Source organism: Aulonocara stuartgranti (assembly GCF_965226115.1).
Source record: "Aulonocara stuartgranti genome assembly, chromosome: 17".
Lineage (NCBI taxonomy): Eukaryota > Metazoa > Chordata > Actinopteri > Cichliformes > Cichlidae > Aulonocara > Aulonocara stuartgranti.
The window spans coordinates 3,465,662-3,490,842 of NC_138953.1; the positions used below are offsets into that span (position 1 = coordinate 3,465,662).

At 38.8% G+C, this 25,181-nt stretch overlaps 2 protein-coding genes and 1 long non-coding RNA gene across 5 annotated transcripts; 2 read left to right on the plus strand and 1 right to left on the minus strand.

Annotated features, from left to right (window-relative positions):
• Positions 1-581: 581 nt before the first annotated feature.
• LOC309692239 (angiopoietin-related protein 5-like) lies at positions 582-3,235 on the plus strand. 2 transcript variants are annotated; one of them, XM_082510552.1, is made up of 7 exons: positions 582-684; positions 957-1,037; positions 1,157-1,184; positions 1,286-1,377; positions 1,980-2,097; positions 2,298-2,483; positions 2,676-3,235. In XM_082510552.1, the coding sequence occupies exons 2-7, from the start codon at positions 963-965 to the stop codon at positions 2,972-2,974; spliced, it is 798 nt and encodes a 265-aa protein (XP_082366678.1). In that variant the 5' UTR covers positions 582-684; positions 957-962; the 3' UTR covers positions 2,975-3,235. The 2 variants fall into 2 exon arrangements, with proteins under 2 accessions (XP_082366678.1, XP_082366677.1); XM_082510551.1 differs by lacking the exon at positions 582-684 and adding an exon at positions 724-802.
• A 566-nt stretch (positions 3,236-3,801) lies between these two features.
• On the minus strand, positions 3,802-14,535 carry LOC309692976 (NXPE family member 3-like). Of its 2 annotated transcripts, XM_082511889.1 has the most exons (7): positions 14,148-14,535; positions 12,135-12,288; positions 9,383-9,808; positions 6,978-7,270; positions 6,685-6,755; positions 5,548-5,754; positions 3,802-5,464 (listed from the first exon to the last, which is right to left on the minus strand). In XM_082511889.1, the coding sequence occupies exons 2-7, from the start codon at positions 12,252-12,254 to the stop codon at positions 4,911-4,913; spliced, it is 1,671 nt and encodes a 556-aa protein (XP_082368015.1). In that variant the 5' UTR covers positions 12,255-12,288; positions 14,148-14,535; the 3' UTR covers positions 3,802-4,910. The 2 variants fall into 2 exon arrangements, with proteins under 2 accessions (XP_082368015.1, XP_082368016.1); XM_082511890.1 differs by lacking the exon at positions 5,548-5,754.
• Positions 14,536-14,901: 366 nt separating this feature from the next.
• On the plus strand, positions 14,902-17,648 carry LOC309692977. Its single transcript, XR_014272551.1, has 3 exons — positions 14,902-15,226; positions 15,962-16,022; positions 16,509-17,648. It is a non-coding gene; the product is annotated as an uncharacterized lncRNA (long non-coding RNA).
• Positions 17,649-25,181: the final 7,533 nt, after the last annotated feature.

Genomic DNA, 25,181 nt, shown 5'->3' on the forward strand with positions numbered 1-25,181 from the left:
TAAGACATAAATTGTTTTTTGATCAACTTCCAGAGTTTGGTTTGAGAACTGTGGCACCTCTGTGTTTCATAGTAAAAAGTTGAAGTTAAAAGTTGCAAAAACATTTTACTTAAAACGACACGTCTCATGGGACACCTGGCGATCACTGAAACTACTACAAACCATAAATAACTGGAAAATTTGGTGCCATGCTTAAATGGTTAAAACATTTCATCTGGTGGAGCCATTAAATAAAAAGTTAGGCAATTGCTTAAAAGTAGTTAGAATTTATTCTTTCAGTTTCATATCTACATCAAATTTATCATCTTCAAGAATAAGAAGAAATGACTGAGCAGAGTCTCTGGGGAATAACAATATCTGAAGAGAAATTTAGATTTAAGGGAAACATGTAATTTTTCTAACTACAGACGCCAAAGGAGCAATTGTAAACATCCCTTGCTATCCGAGTCAATAAAAAGATAATGTCTGTAACTGGCTTCCACAAACATTGACTTTATTGCTGTGCAAATAGAACTACTCAGTTGGAATGTTAGAGAGAGGTGTAGCCAGAGAGGTCTGAGAAATTAGCATTGTGAAAGTTGTGTAACATTAGGTAAACAAGCTCTTTCAGAGAACAGTGCAGTTCATGTTGGATGACTGCATCAGTTGTTCAGATTTGAGTTGTCACACTCACACTGACCTAAGGTAGGAAGTGACGCGCTTGTCATAGCAGTGAAGGGGGTGTGGTAGTTAAGCTATTGGATAAAGGGACTGCTGCTGTTGTTAATCTTGAGACGGGGTTTAAGGTTCACCTAACACGCAAGTATGTGTTTGGAGAAAAAACTGTTGACTATTACTGCTGCAGTAATGAACAGGACAGAGTTACTCTGAGCAGCCAGTCATCTTCTGAGAGCAGAGTTACCAGCAATTTTCATCGGACTAAACACTGTTTACAGTCTGGTCTGTTTTAAACACAGGTCAAAATGAAGAGTCTGGTTGTGTATTGTGGACTCATCCTGGCATTTCTTTCGAGCTGCACAGAACAGGCCGGGGTAAAAGTAAGAGCTTTAAAATTCTTTCCCTACTTGGTCTGTCCTGCTTCTGTATTGTCAGTATTTAAGATGGATATTTAAACGAGGTTAAGACTCACTTTAAAACTGTTTCTTTGTATTGCTAGAGACAGGACAAAGCAGGTTCTCCTCAAGGTATGGATCATCTTGTTTGTTATTACTCAGATAAGTATACTATTTCAGTCTTATTCTTCTGCTTCTTATTGTGTTTCTTTCTGTTATGGTGTACGCCTCAGGAACAGACTGCACACAGATTAAGACTCTGTCACCACGAGCATCCAGTGGCGTTTATACGATCCAGCCAAATGGAGCCGCGACCAAGTTTAAGGTATCGATCGAGCCAAGAAATAATAACAAAGTCATGTTTATAAGATCACAGCAAACAGAAGCAGCACTGTAAACTATAACTGCAATTTATCTATCAAATGATTTCACCAGAACAAGGTTTCATTTGGTTATAGATAACAGGATACAGTTTACTTTATATTCATAACTATTAAGTTAACAATAATGTTAGACAAAAAGCACACTGAGCTTCTGGTTATATACTCGATAATATAGCCCCGACCAAGGGTGTAATTTCCCCTTATCTAAATGGATGTAAGATACATAAATATTTATTTTTCTGCAAAATTACCATGACATTTTACACAAGCTAAAATGACTTACACTGTACTTAACATACAATATAATAATTTCTTTGTTTCCTGTAAAAACCCGAGTTATTGTAGTGTACCTACTTTTAAGTATTCATAGGTTAGTATGATTAGATTGTAATTTCAAATAAAATATTCAATTTCCATTTATTACAGGTGAATTACTCCACTACTTGTAGGCCATATTCTAAAATGTTTCTTGCTCCTTAGATAAAAAGTAGAAGTAAATGCCAGCTGAATTTCTTAATATGTGGTGAATGAACTTCTTACTCAGGTTTACTGTGAGATGCATCCAGATGGAGGCTGGACGGTGTTTCAAAAACGAAGCGGAGGAGCCGTTTCTTTCCACAGAAAATGGGCAGCATATAAAACTGGCTTTGGAAACCTGACACGTAAATAAATTACAATGATTATTATTATGATGTAGTGATATATAATCCTAGAGATCAAGAATGGATCTAACATAAAAATATTAAATCTTTTCTTTGTAGTGTAATGTAGTATAAAGCGCTTTGGGGTCCTTAGGGACTAAATAAAGCACTATACAAATACAGGCCATTTACCATTTATTTCTTTGTGCTTTGATTTTCAGAGGACCACTGGCTCGGGCTGAATAAGATTTTTTATCTTACCAAAGACAAGTCCAAGAAGTGGACAATGAGGGTGGATCTGTGGGATCATGAAGATGGGACTGCTTTCGCTGAGTACAAAAACTTTAGACTGGGAAATGAGAAAACTGCGTTCAAACTACATGTTGGGAAGTACCGTGGAAATGCAGGTACTGAAGCCTGAAGCCTGTTGAAGTTTTTACTGTCGCCATATTTCTTTTGCTTTTTATATACACATAAATGTTACTCACTGTTTGTTAATGCAATCAGGTGTTAGATATTGTTCTTTTTTTGTACTTTAAAGAAACCCTGTGAATTTTAAAAATTCATTTTTCTTGATTTGTTTCCCACTCTATCCAAAGGTGATGCCATCCGTGGTGCCTATAAAGGCATTGATCAGAATGGCTATGGCTTTAGCACAGTTGACCGCGATAATGATGGCTGCTCCCCCTGCATCTTTGGTGACATTGCTGTTGGAGCATGTACATTTACAGAGGGCGGCGGGTGGTGGTACAGCAAGTGTGGGTCCGCCAATCTAAACGGTGACTGGCATTCCTACGGTGAACACATAGGTTGGGCTTCGGGCCTCCACTGGCGCACCTGGAAACCACCTGCACCATACTCAGCCAAGGCCACAAGAATGATGATCAAGTCGGTGTGAAAGGAACCTCCTCAAATTATCAAGTGCTGATTTTCATTCTGCAAAAAACTTTCAACAAAGCTTTTAAGAAAAGTAACTGTGAAGGAGATATGTAAAATACAATGCTAAAAGCATGAAAATCAGTGTATTGTTAATGCTTAGTCATTTCTGTACTAAACTGAAAAACATGCCTTCCAGATAATCAAGTTCTACCCGAGGTCTCTTCCTGTTAAAGCACTGCTTACCCTCTCTTTTTATGTATTAAAAATATTTTTACAAGAACTAAAATATGCCAGAGTCAACATTATTAGCCCCTCTGTTGCCAGTAATTATGTTGAAAATCCTTTTTGCTGGATAACAGCCAGCAGTCCTTTGTTGTCTTTTTCAACAAGTCTCACATGCACCACCTGAGCAGTCCTAGACCATTCTTCTTTGGCAAATCTCTTAAACTTCTCCAGATTTGACCATCTTCTGGCATGGTTCTTGGTCTTCACCCCTGAGAATGGGATTCAAGTCAGGGCTATGTGCAGACCAGAATGCCAACGTATATTTTTGGAGATTGTCGTGTTGAAAGAGAACACGAGAACCCAAGTTTTGCTGCTGACTACTTTCAAAATCTTCTCATATCTTTTTTTCATATTTACTTTGGGGACGGTATTCTTTGGGTTGTGGATGGATTCATTCTTCAAACATGAGCAGTATCTCTTTACCCAAATAGACCTAGTTTAGTCTCATCTGACCACAGGTCATGCTTTTGGTATAAATAATTTTTCTCCAAATTGTCCTTAGCATAATTCAGTCAGTGCACCTGGATTAATGTATGTGGGTAGCGTTCTGAACAACCTGCAGGCATTCCAAGGATGCTTTATTAAAACCAGTAAACAATGAATTTACAGTAATCCAGATGTGATAAAATAAAGGCATAAATAACAAATATCAATCCAAAGCCTGACACAGTAGAACTCAACCTGGTGATCCAAGTAACAGAAATAAGAACGAACCAGAGATTTAAAGTAAGCATTGACAGTGAAGACAGAGTCAAACGTTACACCAAGGTTCCTGATAGAAGATTTAGCAAATGTGGCAAGAGAACCTAAGTTGTCATTAACTTAATCTGTCACGGGCAAAGACAAGGACTTCCTTTTTCTTTTCATTCAGCTGGAGAACATTTTTCTTGTTTTTGTCCTTTCATGAATCCAGAAAATACATTCACGTGTCTTGTGATATTTTCAGTAAACACTTAACTCTAGAGGTAATACCTGAGAAGTCAGTCAGATTAATGCTCCCAACAGTACTCTAGAAATAGATGCAAATTCACTGGCAGTGTTGTGTAAAATCTGACGTCATTTTACAGGGTTTACATATTTTATAAAGTAATGTTTAGCATTATTAAATTAACAATCAGTGACTATTTCGAGATGTTATATCCCATCTTATGTCCCTTCTTAGTAGCATTAATTTCGGTATTTTTATGTCCACCTGAATATATATCTATGGCAAACATTTGAATTATTTCTAACTTTGCTCAATGTTACCCCTTTTTACGTTTTTATTTTGCCTTTTTGTGTTATTTGATTTGCTGCAGAAAACACAATAAGAGTTGCACTGAAAAGATGACTGTGGCGAAACACATTTTCTTTGGAAGCAAGGCAGCATAGTGAAGCTTACTTCTTTTGTGGTAATGAGTAAACTACTCAATAAGTGACTTTGAATTACAACCTACTGTCAATAAAACATTCATAGTGTGTCATAGATTGGTTCATTGGAATGAGCCTGTATGAGGCAATATTCCCTTATGTAAATCCTGCTTGTGTGTCAGATAAGGAGTTCCAGTATTTCCTGGATTGTTGCATGAGAATCCAAAGGCTCAGTTTAATTATTCATTACTATTTATCTCTGTTATAAATAAGCAAGGAATAAATGTGTGTGTGCATGGGCTGCTGAAAAACAATCACATCTAGCCACCTTTTTTAGGGCATATGTAGGACAAGAGAACATTAATCATGTTTTCAATAATTGGAGGCTGTGGGTGGAGTTCATGTGGCAGGTTGTGGGCCACGACCATCTCCCAAGCATCCACCAGATGGACATTCAGTCCTTTGAACATGGCCCTGAGCACCTTGTCACGCTGCAGCGAGTACCAGTCGCTGTTAGTGATTGTCTCATAGAGCGTCAGATTTTTTGGGTTTGCAGTCCGAATGACAACCAGTGTATCTGGAGCCCTGGACAGCAGCCGCACCACCGCCCTGCGGATGCTCTGCAAACGCCGGATGTAGACCTCAACGGGGAAAGTGCTGAAGTGCGACCAAATGCCAAGAACTACGACGGTATCGCTGCCTCCAGTCAAGCTGTCTAATTCGTTGGCAATATAGCGCAACTCGCTGATTGGGACTTTGGAAAACCTGATAGGAGGACCATGGCAGCGGTATGTCACCAAGATGTTGTTCACATAGTCTAGAGCCATATAAGGTCCAATTTTTTTCTGGCTATGCAGGTTAAACTCCTTAAGATCTGAAAATAATACAGAGAGAATGATTTAAGTTTCACTGTGAAAAAAATCAAATTGTTGCCAGAGAGGTTTGTGGAGCAGCTACCTGGTAGTGTTGCGTTAAAGTATTCAAACCACTGCCTGACGGTGGAGTCTCCGTATATATGAACCACCTTTCCTTTCAGACACTGAGTGATAGCTGAGGAAGTGTTGAAGTGAGGAACTCTGTGGCCACGTAATGCTTGCCACACACCGTGGAAATAATACCCAGAGGGTCTAGACTTCACAGTGCGCCTACTCACCATGGACCAACCTGAGAAGACGTTAAAAAATAAATAATAGTATATTTTTAACCAGCTGATAAGTCTAATCTTACTGTGGCAATCATGCGTAAGTTAAGCAAATTCCAGAGAAAAAAAGCCACTCTACCATCATACTACAGATGCAAGACTTCACACCACTATATTAGTTTTGGAACAGTTTAACCCTGTGGCCATCTACATGAAATCATGGCAGCTTTGAACATATCATAATCTGTCTTGATTGTAAACCTTACAACTCACCACATATGTGGATGTTGAAAACTTGCCTCAAACTGAAGATTAAAGAGAGAGGGTGCACTTCATTCAGCATTTTATCTGCTAAGTGCAGCTTGTGTTGTGATCAAAACATTTTGGAAACTAGTCAGAAAAACCAAAAACCTTATCTCTTGCTCATGGTTCATTTATGACACTCTTCTGTTGCAGCTACTTTTAAATTGCATCTGGAAGGTCCTGTTATAATCACTTACATTTACTTATGGACCTTAAATTTGTGCAGAGAGCACATCCAGTGGGAGATCAACTGGAACTGTAGTCACTGTTTGACATTTACAGGTTTGTGCAGGTGAATTCCTGAAGGACAGCTGTACTGTAACATTTTGGGAAGTCTGAGTATATCCACTGGAAACTGAACATGTAGTATGTATCAGCACACAACTGTGGGCCCACACACAGTGCAAAGAAAATTGTGAGATCAAGACAAGTTGTGTTTTGACACAGTTACGAAGACCCAGCACTGCAAGGGCACAGAACATGGCTTCCAGGGAGTGATCCATGTGTAGCAGTCAAGCTTCTGAAGGAGCACTGAAAAAAACTTCTTAGGGATTATCTCTCCACATGAACACTAACATCGCATCCAAAAACTTTTAGCTTACTCCATACTACTAAAAAAAATGTAAAAAATTGGAAAACTTGTAATTTACCTTTAGTTTTTGGCAAAACAGTGACACAGGAAGGTCCTGAAGCTGGAATGGAGACTTTCATGTTGACATCACTGAGGCAAAGCACACGCAACAAAATGATTTAGATTGCAGAGAACAAAACAAAAATACCCTTTTTTTTGCCCATTTACCATTAACACAAGTACAGACGAAGTTTTCTTCATATCAGAGTGTAAATAATTAGCTTTTTGGAAGAAAAGCCTCAAAACCCACTTTTTGCCTCGACTTTAGAAATTCCCCATTTAGGTCACACAGATAATGTGGCATATACACACCTTTGAAAAAGGGTCTCTGTGGTCTTGAGGTTTTTTTTAAGCCTTCCTTTGGAGTGATTGATCCTGGTATCACAACTCAGATTCTTTGGCTTGTAGCAGAACCACGGCTCGCCTGTACTGAGGTCAGTGTAGTTGCACACAGGCTGCTGGGTTGGACGCAAACATACGTTACAGACAGTAGTTTCATTGATGTAGCCTGAGCGGAAGAAGCTCTTGAAGTAAATCCTGTCAGGGTGTTTTCTGGTCAGACTGCGCAGCACTGTGATTGCCTCACTGGGGTGAACCAGTGTTACCTGGGAGGACAAAGAATGACATTCCTATTTGTGTATTTCCCTGTGGATTGGCATACAGCACAGCTAAACTTCCCTTAGATCATGATGACGTCATAATGATCATGCCTCGGCATACTGCTTATGACAAGAACAAATGGTTGAAGTTAAATATGCAAACCACACTTTTAGACATCATGTATATCGATGTATAGTGGTCATCTTATCAGTATTAATATGGTTTTAGTTGCTTTAGAAATCAACAAGCAAAAGAAGTACTCCAGGAGTGCAAACCGCTACCACACCAGTGCACTCTCTGAGTATTTATCTGTAAGGGAACAGAAATACATTTTATATATATACATTTTTTTTCTTTGTTCATTTTAAACATACTTTTAGAAGTTTGAAGATTTGACTATTTTCTAAGAAATAGAAGTTCAATTTGGATTTGATGGCAGCATCTCAAAAAAAATTGGGATAATGGAAAGAAAAGTGGAAAAGTGAGCTCTACTAAAACACAGTTGGATTTGGCAGTAATTAGATTAATGGGCAACATGGTAGTAACATATTTGGGTATAAAGAACATTTCAGAGAGGCCCAGTTTCTTTGAATAAAAGAAAATATGCAAAAATTACAAATTGTGGAACAATTTCAGAACAATGCTCCAAAATGTAGGATTGAAAACACTTAGCATATTTCGGCACCTACAATATATAATATCATCAAGCATCTTGGAGAAATCTCTGTAAGCATGGGATAAGGGGAAAAAATATTAGATAGCTATGACCTTCAGGCTTACAGACAGCATGCATAATTCTGTCATGGAAATCACTGTGTGACCCCAGGAACACTCCCAGAAATCACTCTGTGAACACAGTTCACCATGCAATTCACAAGTGCAGGTTAAAGATCTATCCTGAAAAGAAGACGCAACATGTGAACATGATAAAGAAACACCACTATCATCTCTGGGCTAAGGTCATTTGGATTAAGACAAAGTGGAAAAAACTGCTCTGTGGTCATATGAATTGAAATTCTAATAAAGAGGAAAGGAAACATGTTAGTAGCACTCCGTTCAAAAGCCTGCTTCTCTGATGTCAGGCGCACCACATTAATGCTATTGGAACTGGCAGCTTGCACATGTGGAAAAGCATCATCAGTGCTTGGTGGGAGGATCCGTTCTTCTACAGGTTTTACAGGAATATATGCTCCCATCTAGATGATGGCATTTTCATGGGAAGACTTTCATGTTTCAGAAAGAGAATGCAAAAGCAAACAGTGCATCTTTTGCAACATCATGGCTTCATAGTAGAAGAGTCACATACTGCTTAATTGGGCTACCTACAGTACAGACTTTGACCAACATTAGGAAAATAAAATGAGGCCTGTTAAGCCACTAGAATCCTATATCAAGTGAGGATGATACAAAATTTGGTTTCCTTAGTTGTTAAAAGAAGAAGAGATGCCACACAGTGGTAAACACGACCCAGTTCTAACTTTTTCAACATGTATTGCTACCATTGAATTCAAAATGACATTTTTTCTCCTTACAGCAGGACATTTTCTCAGTTTAAACTTGTTATATTGTTCTATTATGAAGAAAATCTTGATTTATGATATTTGCAAATCACTTCGTCCATACTTTTTTGGAAGTGAGGTTGTATGATGTATCACATAATATTGATGCTTAAAGTTGGTTGCAGTAAGAGTCATGCACAAAAATGTGGTCTCGGCTTTAGAGTGTGGCTTTTTGACTGGGTGCAGTTGAAGTTTTAACAAAGTTTAAAGTTAAACGTGACAAGTGCCAAATTAGAGCTAACTTCCATGTCCTTTTAGGACCTGAAACCTTTTTTTTCAGTGTTTATAGCTTGGCTTTCAGATTTAGTTCATTTTATGTCAAGTGTGAATTGTGTCTGATTGGTTAGATTCTGTTACCATTTCTGTGTTTTACTTTGAAAGTTGTCTCCTGTGTCTGAATTTTACTTCCCTATCCTTATTTTAATCGTTTGCACCTGTGTCTTGTTTAGTCTACTATCTTGAAATGAGAATCCTACCTTTGTCTGAAGATCATATTGTATTAAAAAGGAAGGTTGACTGAAAGACCATGATCACATTGAAATTCAGTTTTAGCATCACCTCAACCTCTGCGTTTCCTTCCCAGGGTAAATAGAACACAGCAGAATAGGAGCCATTGAGATGATCCACCACTTGCCCTACCACACCTGCACCAAGAGTCGGGTTATGGAGCCGGGCAAGTAAAACGTCTCCCCCAAATTTCTTTGGAAGCCCCTGGAAGTCGTACATTTTGATCAGAATCTCCAGGTTATCATCTTTGTGCCACTCTCCGTCTTCCCTCCCTGAGAGAATGGTGAAGCTGCTGTGTGAGGGATCACTGGTCTTGCTCAGGTAATGAGGAAATGGTAAAGGTGGAGTTTCAGGCCAAGCGATGGACTTTAATAGGAGGTGTTCTTCACGAGTCTCCTTAAGGGACAGTGGTTGGAATTTGCAGAAGTCATAATGTCTGTCTGCATATGAGCTATGGATGGTAGATTTCACAGTATTCTGAAAATGGGAAACAGAGAGAGAGCACAGCAGACACAAAAATCCATCAAATAAATGGCCAGCAGTTAACAAATTACAATAAAACGTTTCTCTTGAAATTGTATTTCCTACTTTCATGTCTTATTTGTGCCAATACAAATGTCTAATGATCCACATCTGCTTGATCTTCAATCTTCAGTAAAATTAATAAACTATTCAGTGAAGATGTCAAATACAAATGAGTGCACTAAACCCGAGCTTGTTCCAATATCTGAGTTACTTCAGGTTTGTCTGGGTTAACATTAACATTAAACTGACAGAAAGAGATGATTTACCATGAACATGCACTTTATCACAATGTTGGCTCTATTTAGGACAATGAGGCAACAAAGCCAGCCATCTTTCCAGACATCCATCCTACAGAACAGTTCCAAGGGCGTAATTTGTGGTCCACGGTCAATTCAATTGAATTTTATTTATACAGCACAAAATCAATACAAAAGTCGCTATACAAACAAAGTGCTTTATATTGTAAGATCGATCCTACAATAATACATATAGAGAAAAACCCAACAATCGTATGACCCCTTATGAGCAAGCACTTTGGCGACAGTGGGAAGGAAAAACTCCCTTTTAACAGGAAGAAACCTACGGCAGAAGCAGGGTCAGGGAGGGGCGGCTATCTGCCGCGACCGGTTGGGGAGAGAGAAGGAAGACAGAGATTAATAACAAGTATGAGTCAATGCAGAGAGGTCTATTAACACATAGTAAGTCATGTTGCTTGCCCGTGACTCATGGTTTAATTTTCTTTTGACCTGGACTTTTACAGTAAAGATTAAAAATACACTGCAAGAGAAAGAAATTATGACAAAACTTTCAAATTACATGGATGGATACTTCATCTATTTTTTTTTAAACTAATGAGTACCTTCTGAGTAGTTAAAAAAAAAGATGGTCGTACTAGATAGATTTTTGTTGTTTTTCAACAAAAAAACAAAAAAAACAATGATGTTTGCACATTTTAACTGCACAATATTTTTGATGCAGCCCATATTATGGAGCATGTTAACCTTCTCTTCTTACATTGTGAATACAAATCATTATTCAGAGAGTGGGTTGTAACTGCTCTTCATTGATTGTGCTTACAAGTAAAGAGAGTTGGAAGCTATCTGGTGAGTGAGCTTCAGCGTGTCTCCTCAATCATAAGGGGGCAAACCTAAAAAAAGGTTTATGGAGTTACCTTGTCCTGGTAAAAGGGACAAAACAAATAAAACTTGAAGATTCTGTATATTGTTTCTCATTCTTTTGCTCAGTTAGTGTAGGTATTTAGTTTTACCAATGGGTAAATAGGAAATAAGACTTCCCCTCCTTACAGTGTAATTGCAAATGACTATGGAGTAACTTCTAGACCTTTCCTATCATATACGACAAAATACACATAATGGAAAAGAATTTGTATTTGACAATGAGAACAGCACAGTCGATTGTAATAGATTTGAAAACTTTTAGTAGTATACTGTGGATTTTAAACATTTTTACTGAAGCAATATTTAAAATAATTATTTGTGAAATATACTCCTATTTTGTTACTTTTTTCAAAGTTTATAGTTAAGTTGTCAGATTAGAAATTGTATTTTTTGTGTAAGAAGCCATTATGTTGCTATTTAAGGTGCCCAAGGCCATTTTGTACAAACATTTTTTACATGTGTTTCCACTCACAGTGACTGTGGGACTTCTGGAGAGGTGTATAATGTATGGAATGTGGGGGTATAATCACCAATCACTTTTTAAATTGGTTTAGATTTATTTGTTACATGCTAGGTGAAAGAATTACTCTCGTATCAGGACTGGTGGAAATAAGATAAATACACCTGTTTACAATGCTTCTTGGTTAGCACAGGTAGACATTTATTTGCCACATAGAGTTCACAGATCAATCCTTCACCATCATGTCTGCTGGTTATATTTACAACATTCCAGTTAAATACAGAAACCATTGGCAAGAAAACTACACTGCTAATTTTGAAATGTAAAAAAACAAAACAAAAACAATGCCTGTCATTAAATGAAACTATTCTAAAAACACAGTTCTTGAACCTTATCTCACTGCCTAAAATGATTTAAGTCCCAAATAAATGAATAAAGAGACATGCAATTAGTGGGGTTAGGTTAACTGGTGATTCTAAATTGTCCATAGGTGTGAATGTGAGTGTGAATAGTTGTCTGTCTCTATGTGCACGGTGCACCCTGCCTCCTCCCCAAAGACAGCTGGGACAGCCCTCATGACCCTGAATTGGACAAGCGTAAGAGAAAAGATGTATAAATGAATGAAAAAACAATTCCTCACCTCCAGGATGTCCATGAAATCTATCACGAAGCTTAAGGCAAACACGACCAAGAATAGGAAGATGCAGCCATACCTTGGAAGGCATGTGCAGACCTTTCTTTTATAAACTTGGAATTTCATGATTGATGAACAGTACTCATCTTTCCCAGCTCACCTGGTACAGGTAAAAATTAAAGAAAAAAAAAAAGGGTTGGTAACTATTTATTCAAAAAGAAAAGAAAAGAAAAGAAAAGAAAAGAAAAGTTCTCATAAAACTTCTCATAAAACTTCTCTGGAATCATAGAAGATGATGAACATCTGCCAGCTAATAAACATGGAGTGATTTTTCATCAAAATATTTGAACGTTATAATGATTGCGGCCCAGCCTGTAAAATATAAATGAGCTTTCAACATTTCTCATAGGTGTAAGCAGATATTTATTTATTTTGGCTGTTTATGATTATTTGGTACTTTAACCCTTCAGTACAACAGCAGCACGTTTTCCCTGCATTTAAAACAATATAAAACTAAAACAAGGAAAATGGTTCCTGTATAAACTACTGTGCATTTCCATATTCATCTAGGTTTTCACACACACGCACGCACACTTATGACAGCTGTAGTTGAATTTCACAACTTTGGGATAAATAAACATAAATGACATATGGTCTTATCCTAACAAATATGACCTCGTCATGTTTGTTTTTGCGGATAACTGACTCTAGTTATTGTAGGGGAGACCGGGGATAGTTGTAACGTGGGTCAGTTGTAACACTTCCAATTTCTCCAATCAGGGCTAAGTTTCAAATGATGTGATTAATCCTGTGCATGCCCAACTCAGTTCTGCTATCACATGTGAAAAATCAGCACATTTTGTCAAACACAAACAATTTAACACGAAAAAAAGTAATTTGTATGCCAAAAAGTAAGTTTTTCTACTTTATTTCAATTTCTAATAGCATTATCTGCTTTGCAGTTAAACTCATCAAACTTAAATTATGTTATTTGTATGTCTATGGGGATATATTCTGTGTAGGTCTTTAGAGCTAATGTTTTAGCCGTTGGCTGTAATGTTAGCTAGTTCATGGCTATAGGAGTCTGGGTCAGTTGTAACAGCAACAGTCTGGGTTAATGCAGATGTTACAACTTACCACACTATTACTTTAACTTATATTAAACAAGTTGGGGCAATGACATCAGCAGAGAGAGGTTCACTGGTCACCTTTGTATATGCGGTTAATGCCATTGGGAACAAAATTCCTCCACTGTTTGTGTTCCCACACATACACATTCCCACACTGTGTCAGAGATGGACCAGTAGGAAGTACTGGTAGTGGAAATAAATCAGGATGGGTGCAAGAAACAGATTTCCTCATCTTTCTGAAGCACTCTGCAAACCACACCAAGGTAAGCCATGATAAAAAGTAATGGAATTGCGATGCTGGTGAACAACTAAATTTTTTCAGCTTCATTGTTATGTTCAAAATTGGTGCAAGAGTTGTAGGTTATAATGCCCACTGAGCCAATGAGGCCAAACGCAAGGAAGACCAACCAAAATTAATGAAATATTCAGTTGCAGAAAACAGAAAATTCCATAATTTGTCTTTTTTGGGGGGTTGGAATATGTTCAAAAGCTAGATTTCTGCATTCTGTCACACACACACACACAGCTACATAAATGGCTCTAAGTGCATTCATGTGTTGAATAAACAAAGATTACATGTTAATGTTTTGTTAGTACCCTTATTTCATTGTGTTACATTTCACCCCGGGATATGTTACAACTAACCCAGACTATGGGGTTAATTGTAACATTTCACTCTTTGTGTTTGAGGCCATACCATGCAATGGGTAATTGTGCTGCAGAGAAAATAGCTGCACTATTTAATAGCCGAGACATGTAAATACTTTGCATTACATTTTGAATCCACTACCTTAAAAGAGCTCCAATTTACAGACAGAAATGTCAAAAATGTTACAACTATCCCCGGTCTCCCCTACTTAAGTCTTTCTTAGCACAAAGCGTGACTCACAGGTTTGACGTGCTGCAGGACCTGATCTGTGCCGTTCTGGACCATTGAGCCTGCTGATTTCCTGGAGCTGGGAAAACGACACGTCGTACTGGGACCAAACTCAGACTTCGTCCGTCTTAACTGTTACTGATAGCTTTACATTGTATTTGTGTGTTAATATTTTAAATCCGACAGGTCGTGATTTCTTAATTCTTTCTCCACAGCACCGCTCACTATCGTTATTTCCTGTTTATGTGTGACGTCATGCGGCGCCACTTTCCACGCAGGAGGATAGAAAAACATGGACAGGAGTACTTCAGCATTGACTTGGATTTTGTTCTTACTTGGCCAGTAGTGTCAGTGTGTTTCTCTCTATACCCCTTTGCTTTTACTGAGTATTTTTTTTACTCTGTGGGATGGAGGATGAGAACGGCACAATAACTGGAAGAGGGGAGACTCTCCACAACCACGTTGGGTTCCTCATCAAGCACTCCTGCCCCCCGACACATTTTTACCTCTGAACATGTTCTCCTCCTACAAGGCCTTTCACCACCTGATTATTGTCGTGGCTGTACAAGAGAACATTTGCTCACTCTTTGTCACTCCTTATTTCTGGGAATTGCGTCCAAAGGCTGGCTCCAAAACCCCTCTAGATTATGGATGTCAAAAAGAAGAATATCCCCACACCTGGATCCTTCATCGGAAACTCTATGTGGAGTGCAACACTACAGGCCAACTTCAAGCCCATACGATACACTGAAAAAAGTCTAACATGCAGTCATTCATTCAATCTAATAAGTGCCATTCAAAACAGAATAAAATCATTGATTTGATTGTGAAACCCTTTCTTTTTGCATTTTAAAATACCACTTTTGATTTGGATGAAACTAAATATCTGTACAAAGGACACAACGCAAAGTTTTTGATTTCTCTCAAAACATATATTTCTTTTCATGTTGAACAGATAATATCTTTAATTTGAGTCAAAGTGATTTGCACTTGAACACGCCCACCAGAAATAGACCGGGACCCATTTTTATTCTGCATGGCTGCTGGAAACATCATGTCACATCTTTGATTAATTTCATCTGAAAATAAACGTAAGTAAAGCCAAGTGTGTTACAAAAGCTTTTATAATTTGTATTGCCAAAATTGCAGAAAATAACCCCATTTAAGCTGGGTCGACAGCCACCCCTAATTTTTGCATGATTGTAGCTGCTAGCTATAAGCTAGCTAGCTATCCTGCGCAACGTTAGAACTGGTTACCAGAAACCGACCATCACAGTCGGGAATACAAGTTAGTATACTGGTAAAAAACGGCTTTTTGCCTAACTAGCTAGCGTTACCACGATGCATCGGTGGTGGATAAAGCTAGCTAGCATAAGTTCATAGTTCATAACATTCATAGTATAACTCCGTGCTCCGCTTCGTTTGAATTTTTCTGGTGAGCTCGCGGTTTCTAGACACAAGCTTGTGTTTGTGCGCGCACGTTTGTCTCTCTTCATATAAATATCTGTGTGTTATGTGTGTGTACACCGAGCGCAAAAGATAATTATTAATGTGCATGATTTAGAGACAGAAATAACAAGCCAGCATATAAGATCAATGACATAAGACTAATTCCTTCAATTGACTTTCAGGCGCGGCTCGGAAAAATGTGCATTTTCTGAAGAAATTTTAATTTTAACAGCAAAAAATTGACCCTATGCCAAACTTAGTCGCTAATGGCTGGTCTGTAGACTGTTTGGTATGTCATGTTACGTATTTCTTGGTTTTTCTATGTAATGTGTTTTATAGAGAAGTAACATTATTCTTTTTTTTCTGTATGCTTTCAGAACCACAGATCGCTCCATCCATTCCATGGCTGAAGCATACATTTTCATTTAATCTGAACAGGTATCATTTTGCATTTACACTGCACATCCTTTTTAAACATTTCATAATAATCTAGACTCTCCCTCATTATCCTCTCATTCACCTTGCTGATGTGTTGAGGACTTGATAAAAGAATACATGGTATGTCCATATCTGTTCTGTCTCTACATGAGATGCAGTCTCTTGATGTAAATTTGACAACTCTGCTATTAAATGCAGTGATTAATGTAGGACAGCAACGATTAATCAACTCATCAAGTTAATATCTTAGGGTTCTGTATTGTTTTCTTTTTTTTTTCTTGGGCTTTGTGGAACATTTATGAAAATGTTCCACCATTGATTTAATTTAATGATTATGCAATTCACAATCTGATTAGTCAAATAATTGTTCTAATAGTCTGTGACCAAACAACTATCAAAATAGTAGTTTATTATGGTCAAAGATTTATCAGGTGTGCCAGACTTCAGTTCTTCACTTGTACATTTTGTTCCATATTTTACCTCAAGATATCCCAGAAAGATGAAGCTGAGGAAGAGCTGCAGAGTACCACCATGGCACTCTTCGTCTTCAGGGACAACTCAAGCCTCCTACATCAGCCTCGAGACATCGGGATAATCATTGATGGTGTGGAAGTCCTGAATGAGTTGCCTTCTGTGGCAGCTGGAGTGGCAATGGTCTTTGGACTCTGTTATGCTCTTAATATGGAATATCCACGAGGATTCAGGTTCACCTTTGAGGCTCTTCAAAAGATTATGATGGAGCTTGACTTTAACAAGATGACCTCTAAGATTCGCAAACTTAATTGTGAACTTAACACTGCACAGTAGTGTGTTTGCATGCATGTGTGCATGTGTATGTGCACATGCATGTGCATGTGTGCTTGGTTATTTTGCTTGGTTGGCCTGCAGTGGTATTCTACATTCAAAATTTATAAGAACACCCATTTGAAAGGGAGATTTAAGTTGATTTCATTGATACATGTGTAGATTATTTTTTTTTTACATTGTACAGGCACAGTGCACATATAAACATTTTTGAGTACTTGCAAATTGGTTTAAAAAGAGTTTTTATAATGGTTTTATGCCAGTTTTAGACAGGTTGCAGGTTTTATACTGGTTTTCAAAAGATTGCAGGTTTTATACTGGTTTTCAAAAGATTGCAGGTTTTATAAAACAAACATTTCTCTAATCATTTCTGCCGTAGCACTAAATCTGTATATTACTAATCCTCTCTATTGATTATAGTTAAAATGGTTTGGAACAATAAATAATTTTGAAATAATTGGTTGGCCAACTGTCTTGTTTTTTATAGGAAATGCAGAGCATTTTTGAACTGAAATGAAATGTAAAAAATATAGTTTGAATATATGTAAATCAATTACCTGGCTTCAACACAAACATATTAGTTCATGTTAATTTGGTTCGATGTGAATACATTAGGTTGGTTAAATTTCAATATATTAGCTTGGTTCAATAATTAAAATATGGTTCTATGTAAAAAAATCAATTTGGATCAATGCAAAATTTAAAGTTTCAGTCAAGTCTAGTAATATTGTTTATATCAACATAAAAGTATCAGGTCATATCAAGTGACTCAATTTGGATTCTATAAAGCCAAATATTTTGGATGTGACAACTGGACATCATTTTTTTAAATTTGAATAGGGTTATTTTTTTTACAGTGTAAGTCACCATCAAGTGCTACCAAGGAGATGCGCTGTCCCCACTGCTGTTCTGCAAAGGCCTCAGTGAGATCATGAATAAGACTGGCTACAGCTACATATATACATACAGTGGGGCAAAAAAGTATTTAGTCAGCCACCGATTGTGCAAGTTCCCCCACTTAAAATGATGATAGAGGTCAGTAATTTGCACCAGAGGTACACTTCAACTGTGAGAGACAGAATGTGAAAAAAAAATCCATGAATTCACATGGTAGGATTTGTAAAGAATTTATTCGTAAATTAGGGTGGAAAATAAGTATTTGGTCACCTCAAACAAGGAAAATCTCTGGCTCTCACAGACCTGTAACGTCTTCTGTAAGAAGCTTTTCTGTCCCCCACTCGTTACCTGTATGAATGGCACCTGTTTGAACTCATCATCTGTATAAAAGACACCTGTCCACAGCCTCAAACAGTCAGACTCCAAACTCCGCCATGGCCAAGACCAAAGAGCTTTCGAAGGACACCAGGAAAAGTATTGTAGACCTGCACCAGACTGGGAAGAGTGAATCTACAATAGGCAAGCAGCTTGGTGTGAAAAAAATCAACTGTGGGAGCAATCATCAGAAAATGGAAGACATACAAGACCACTGATAATCTCCCTCGATCTGGGGCTCCACGCAAGATCTCATCCCGTGGGGTCAAAATGATCATGAGAACGGTGAGCAAAGATCCCAGAACCACACGGGGGGACCTGGTGAATGACCTGCAGAGAGCTGGGACCACAGTAACAAAGGTCACCATCAGTAACACACTACAACGGCAGGGAATCAAATCCCGCAGTGCCAGACGTGTTCCGCTGCTGAAGCCAGTGCATGTCCAGGCCCGTCTGAAGTTTGCCAGAGAGCACATGGATGATACAGCAGAGGATTGGGAGAATGTCATGTGGTCAGATGAAACCAAAGTAGAACTTTTTGGTATAAACTCAACTCGTCGTGTTTGGAGGAAGAAGAATACTGAGTTGCATCCCAAGTACACCATACCTACTGTGAAGCATGGGGGTGGAAACATCATGCTATGGGGCTGTTTTTCTGCCAAGGGGACAGGACGACTGATCCGTGTTAAGGACAGAATGAATGGGGCCATGTATCGTGAGATTTTGAGCCAAAACCTCCTTCCATCAGTGAGAACTTTGAAGATGAAACGAGGCTGGGTCTTCCAACATGACAATGATCCAAAACACACCGCCTGGGCAACAAAGGAGTGGCTCCGTAAGAAGCATTTGAAAGTCCTGGAGTGGCCTAGCCAGTCTCCAGACCTCAACCCCATAGAAAATCTGTGGCGGGAGTTGAAAGTCCGTGTTGCTCGGCGACAGCCCCAAAACATCACTGCTCTCGAGAAGATCTGCATGGAGGAATGGGCCAAAATACCAGCTACTGTGTGTGCAAACCTGGTAAAGACCTATAGTAAACGTTTGACCTCTGTTATTGCCAACAAAGGTTATGTTACAAAGTATTGAGTTGTATTTTTGTTATTGACCAAATACTTATTTTCCACCCTGATTTACGAATAAATTCTTTACAAATCCTACCATGTGGATTAATGGATTTTTTTTTTTCACATTCTGTCTCTCACAGTTGAAGTGTACCTCTGGTGCAAATTACTGACCTCTGTCATCATTTTAAGTGGGGGAACTTGCACAATCGGTGGCTGACTAAATACTTTTTTGCCCCACTGTAAGATCCCTTGAAAAATTATATAATGAAACTTGTGGATACTTACTAAAACAATATATGAAAGTAATGAGAAAGTGGCCACTTTCATGAGTAAATCATGTAAGCCTTATATGATTTACTCATGAAAGTGGCCACTTTCATGAGTAATCACATATAAGTTTTTACTATTTCTTTTCCATATGGGCATGCTTGACCTGAAACATTTCTCAGATGAAAGGGAATGCAATGTTTAATCCTGACTTAGTCTGAACTCAGTTATTCAGATGACCATTCAGACCATGCAATGTGTACACAGTATTAAACCACAGTTTAACTCTTTTGTCCCTGTCACGGTCCTGGGTCAGTGACCCAGTGTTTTGAGTTTCTTGTGCCTCTGAGTTTTTTGTATTATGTTCTTAGTTCTCTTTGTTGTCCCAGCTTATTCTTTAGTGTAGTGTCTTAGTTTGGTTTTCTTGTATTCTGTTTAGTTCTCTGAGTTGGTGTTGTCTGTGTTTCTTAGTTGCTCTGTCTCCCCTAGTCTAGTTTGCGTCTGTGCTAATTCCTGTTTTACTTTGAAGGTCTATGTCTCATGTGAGTGTATCCTACTTTGCTCCCTTGTCTTGTCAGTTCTGATTTCTCCCAGCTGTGCTCTCCTTCTGTGTCTCATTCCCCTCGTTACTTCCCAGTGTATTTAAACCCTGTGTTTCTCTGAGTCAGTGTCGTGTTGTCCCTCATGCTGTGTGGATCTCCCTGTGAGTTTTAGTTTGTTGTTTCCCTAGTTTAGTTTATATGTTTTTTTTCCTGCCAGCAAATAAAGCTGTGATTTTGAGTTCTTCCCCTGAGTCTGTGAGTCCTGCATTTTGGGTCCACATCTCCTGCCTGCCACACAGCGTTTCATGACAGTCCCCATGATAGAACAGAGAAAACCCAACTCATAGCGGTCAAAACATTTTATATTTCTTTTTATTCAATCATCTTCCGGAAGAGAGAGACCCCTTCACAGCCCAAAACGCCAGTTGCAGGATCTCTAACATTACCAGCTCAACATGTGTCTTATATGGTGTTATTTCGGTACTTCAGACGTCACACACGTCCCACGTGACACACACAGTTTCATTACAAACAAAACTTCTTCTATTCAGTTCCTCTTTTCTGTGTCTGATTTATGAATATGCCTGTGCACTAAAACTTCCTGTGCAGCTTGCAATAACTTCCCCTTTCTAAGGTCTGTTGCCAGGGCAACCTCTCTGAACTTAGTTTCACTCTGTCTGGAGCTCATAGTCTACAAAAAACATGCAGTTTCCTGTCAGCCTGTGACCTAGTCTCAAAGCTGGCCTTCTTTTACACATAAAACAATCTAATGAGCAAATACGCATTAAAAAATATCTCTCTATTTCTTAACTGACCTATAACAACAGCTCGATCAAGAAAAGCCAAAACAGATCATTCCCTCATAGAAACCACCTTATTTTATTTTTTCCTTTTGAGAGCAACAAACACTGCTCATCTGAATATTTTTGACTGCTCAAAATAAAATTAAGCGGAACGCTTTGAAAACATCACAATGGGAAAAAACTGCTTTTAGATCTTTGTTTCAGTTGTTTCTGTGATGTATTGAAATATAATTACAAGCACTTCATATGTTTCAAAGGCTTTTATCGACAATTACATGACATTTATGCAAAGAGTCAGTATTTGTAGTGTTGGCCCTTCTTTTTCTTTTTCTTTTTTAAAATTATATTCTTATTGGAAAAAAGGACTTGTTACAATAAACTGCATTGATATTATTTAGTCAAAAAAAAAAAAGAGGCCTCAGCCAGCACCACAGGACCTGGTGTAATTTAGAAGGCTTCAGCCAACAGCACACGCCCTTGTCTGCTGTAGATGGCTTCAGCTAGCAGCACCGGCCCTGATGTGCCTTAGATGGACTCTACCAACAGCAGCTAAGGCCCTGATGTAACGTAGGTGGCCTCCGCCATCAGCACAGGCCCTGGTGTAATGTAGATGGCCTTAGCCAGCAGCACAGACCCTGATGTTTTGTAGATGGCCTCAGCCAGCAGCACAGACCCTGGTGTGCTGTAGATGGCCTCTACCAACAGAAACTGAGGCCCTGGTGTGGCGTAGATGGCCTAAGACAGCAGCACAGGCCCTGTTGCAATGTTGATGGCCTTAGCTAGCAGCACAGACCCTGATGTAATGTAGATGGCCTAAGCAAGCAGCACATGCCCTTCTGTGCTTTAGATGGCCTCAGCCAGCAGCACAGGCTCTGGTGTGCTGTAGATGGCCTCTACCAACAGCAGCTCAGTCCCTTGTGTACTCAGAGGTGGGTAGTAACGAGTTACATTTACTCCGTTACATTTACTTGAGTAAGTTTTTGAAAAAAATGTACTTTTAAAGTATCTTTATTGCACGATAGGTTTTACTTTTACTTGAGTACATTTGTGAAGAAGAAACGGTACTTTTACTCCGCTACATTTGCAAAATTTGACTCGTTACTTTTTAAAAAATAATTAGTTTAACACATTAGATAACATGCTGCCAGTGGAGTTTCCGGTAACTTTTTTACCAATCAGATGTGGCCATGCAGTGATATGACCAGTTTGAACCTGTGGCGGGCAGAGCGGCCCAAGCGTTTCAAAGTAGCGGACACACGGAAAGAAGAAACATTAAAAACATGGCAGAGCCAGTCGTCTACGCTAGAGCTGAAGAGGATGAACACCCTTGGCCTTTGTGGAGCAGGGAAATTATTTTACTGCTATTGTTAAATAATCATCATCATTACCATTGCATTAATAATAGAATCTGCAGCATTGATATTGTATTCAGAGGTTTAAACAGTGTGTGTGTCTTTTAGAAAGACTAAGTTGCAGGCTGACAGGAAGTTGCAGAGAGTTTGCAGAAGTGAAAGCAGAAGTGAAAGCAGAGTCTAAGTTATTCTGAGTAGCAGGTTAGACGAGGCTATTTGAATTACTAGGTTATTCAAATTGTCTGTTATACTTTTATATTCTTTTACTAAGCTCTTAGTAGAGGTTCTTGATTAAAACATTTATTCAACATAGTACATGTAGTTTCAGTTAGGTTATTACACATAAGGATGAGCCTCTGGTTTGGTAAAAGGTCAGAAGTGCAACGGGTGAGATGAGAGAGCATGTAAGGTCAACACATACACACACACACACTAGTTAGACTCATTTATAGGTGAGAAGTTGGTCATGTTTGTCTCTGGAAAGAGGAACAGCGTCTGGCAGGATGTGGGGCTCGTGTTCCAGACGAGACGAAGACAACGTTCTTTTAAACTGTGTTAAAAGTCATTGTGGTTTTGATTTGACGTATGTATATATTCTGTTTGTGACGTATGAAGGGGTGTCGTTAATTCAAACCCTGATGCTATAAAAATCTGTGTATGCTTTGATTAAGTCGAAGATCAAGTGCTGTCTGCGTACAGTGGTCTTCCCACGCGTGTATTCATTAAAATCAATTGTTTGACCAAGATCTTCTGGACCTGGTTGTTTGTACTCTCCTTCCTCAATTATGTGAACCTTAACACCTTACATACAAAGGATGTTTCGCTTAAAAGCAGTACAAAAGAACAGCTATGTCTTCAGCATCAGTGTCTTCAGTGAGAGCCAAAACAACAACTTTTCAGCGTGAAAAAACTCGTGTAACCTGAGGAAACAGTAAGTTTTCTCTAAATATCTTTTTAGCTGTGGTTAGCTGGATGTCAGTCTTATGTTACAGACGCTGTGTCGAGCTCGAGCTGCGAGTCATATTTTCGGCGCTACGTTGTAGTGAGATAAGTTTGTGGGTGTTTTGTGCAGCTTCGGTTGTCCTTTTAACTGCTCGCTGGTTAGCTAGCATGAGCTATAAGCTAACAGCTAGCATGGTTAATGACGCTAGAGTTCCACGCACATGTAAACAGCTCGTCTCTACTGCTTTAACTGTTAAGACAGAAGGCAATACTGCGGCTGACAGGGTTTATTATGTGAAACAGCAGCTTAATTTAAACAGTCTGCGTTAAGCTGGGCAAACACTGCGATTTTTTTCAGTCGCGTTATTCAGCTCCTTACAGTGGCCCTGAGAGGCCAAACGGACTGCAACCTCAGAAAACACTTGCAAAAAGAAAAACGCTGCAAAAAGAAAAACGCTGCAAAAGCACACAAAGCACAACGGAAATAGGAAAAAAGACAACGGAAATGTTCCTGGGGAGACAATAACCCGACGGACCAGTTGCACGAACCAAAACATGCTAACCAGTGGCACTGGGAGACACTTCAAAGAAGTGGAGGAGAGGTAAATGTGTTGTAATCTCATGATTCTAATAATACTATAGATATCTGGAATATACACTCAAAGCTAATTCTAACAAAGATAATGTTTAATGTTATGGAACGCCAGGACTGCCATAATGAATTAATTAAATACACCATTAAATAATTAATTAAATGTGGCAATAATTAATTAAAATTGGAATTAATTAATTAAATAAATAGTTATGACACATGTAATTAATAAATTATTGACACATGTAATTAATTAATTATTGACACATTTAATTAATTATTGACACATTTAATTAATTATTTAATGATATATTTATTTATTTCATTTTGGCAGTCCTGGCGCCTGGCTCTCATCATGAAATAATTTTATCAAACTCAGGGGGCGGGGTTAACGCTGATCGAGTCAAAACCATTGCTTTGGCCTGGTGGCCATTGTTTCTAGCACACAACAGCATGTGGAAGCTAACAGAACTGAGCTTTGAAAAACCCTGTTTGTGTGTTACCAAATACCGTTTTAATATTTTTTTTAGCCGAGAATGTAGTGGTTTAATCTTCATGTGTCTGGTCGGTTTGTCAAGATACAGCCTCTTTGCAAAAGTGTTTCGATGATTTTGGAGATGTCTGCCCAGTCTCACGGCAAAGCGTGGGATAGACCCGCTCGCCTCGCAAGCAATCCCACCGACAAAGCGCAGGCCCCGGTACACAGCTGTAGTAACCCCCGCTGACTTCTTTTACTTCTTTTACTTCTTTTATTTATCGGTGTTTTATTTCCTGATGTTCTTATGTGTCCTACGTGTTTCAGTCGCCAATTCTGAATTATAACTAACATTAAAAACATGTTTAAGGAGGAGAGAGAGCAAATAAATCTGTTTAACATCTGATCTTTGGGTTTTTGTTCAGTAATCAGCGTGACCTGTGTATAAACACATAAAAGAGATAACGTTGGTGTTTCCGTCATGTATTAACTGCTGGCTTTAACTGTACAAAGATTGTTCGACACTATGAAACACATACAGATTTCATGATGTTCGGCTAGGTCAAATGGTGAAGAGTCCCAGATATACTCCCACTAGGTTTATATCTGGGACTCTCCACCATTTGACATTAGAACTGAAGAAGCTTCTCGGATGAGAGGTGAAACGTCTTCAAGCAACTTAAAGAAGTCCAGACGCTTTTCTTTGCAAGCTCCTTTGACTATTGGCCAACACCACAGGCCCTGGCGTAATGTGAATATCCTCAGCAAACACAACTGGCCCTGGTGTAATGGGGATGGTATCAGCCAGTAGCACAGGCCCTTGTGTATTGTGGATCGCATCAGCCAGCAACACAAGCCCTGGTGAAATGTAGATGGTATCAACGAGTAGCACAGGCCCTGGTGTAATGTGGATGGCCTCATCCAGCAACACCACAGGGCCTGGTGAAATGTGGTTGTTTTCGGCCAGCAACACAGGCCCTTGGGTAATTTGGATGGCTAGCAGCACAGGCCCTGGTCTATTGAAGATGGCCTCACAGAAATAACTGGCC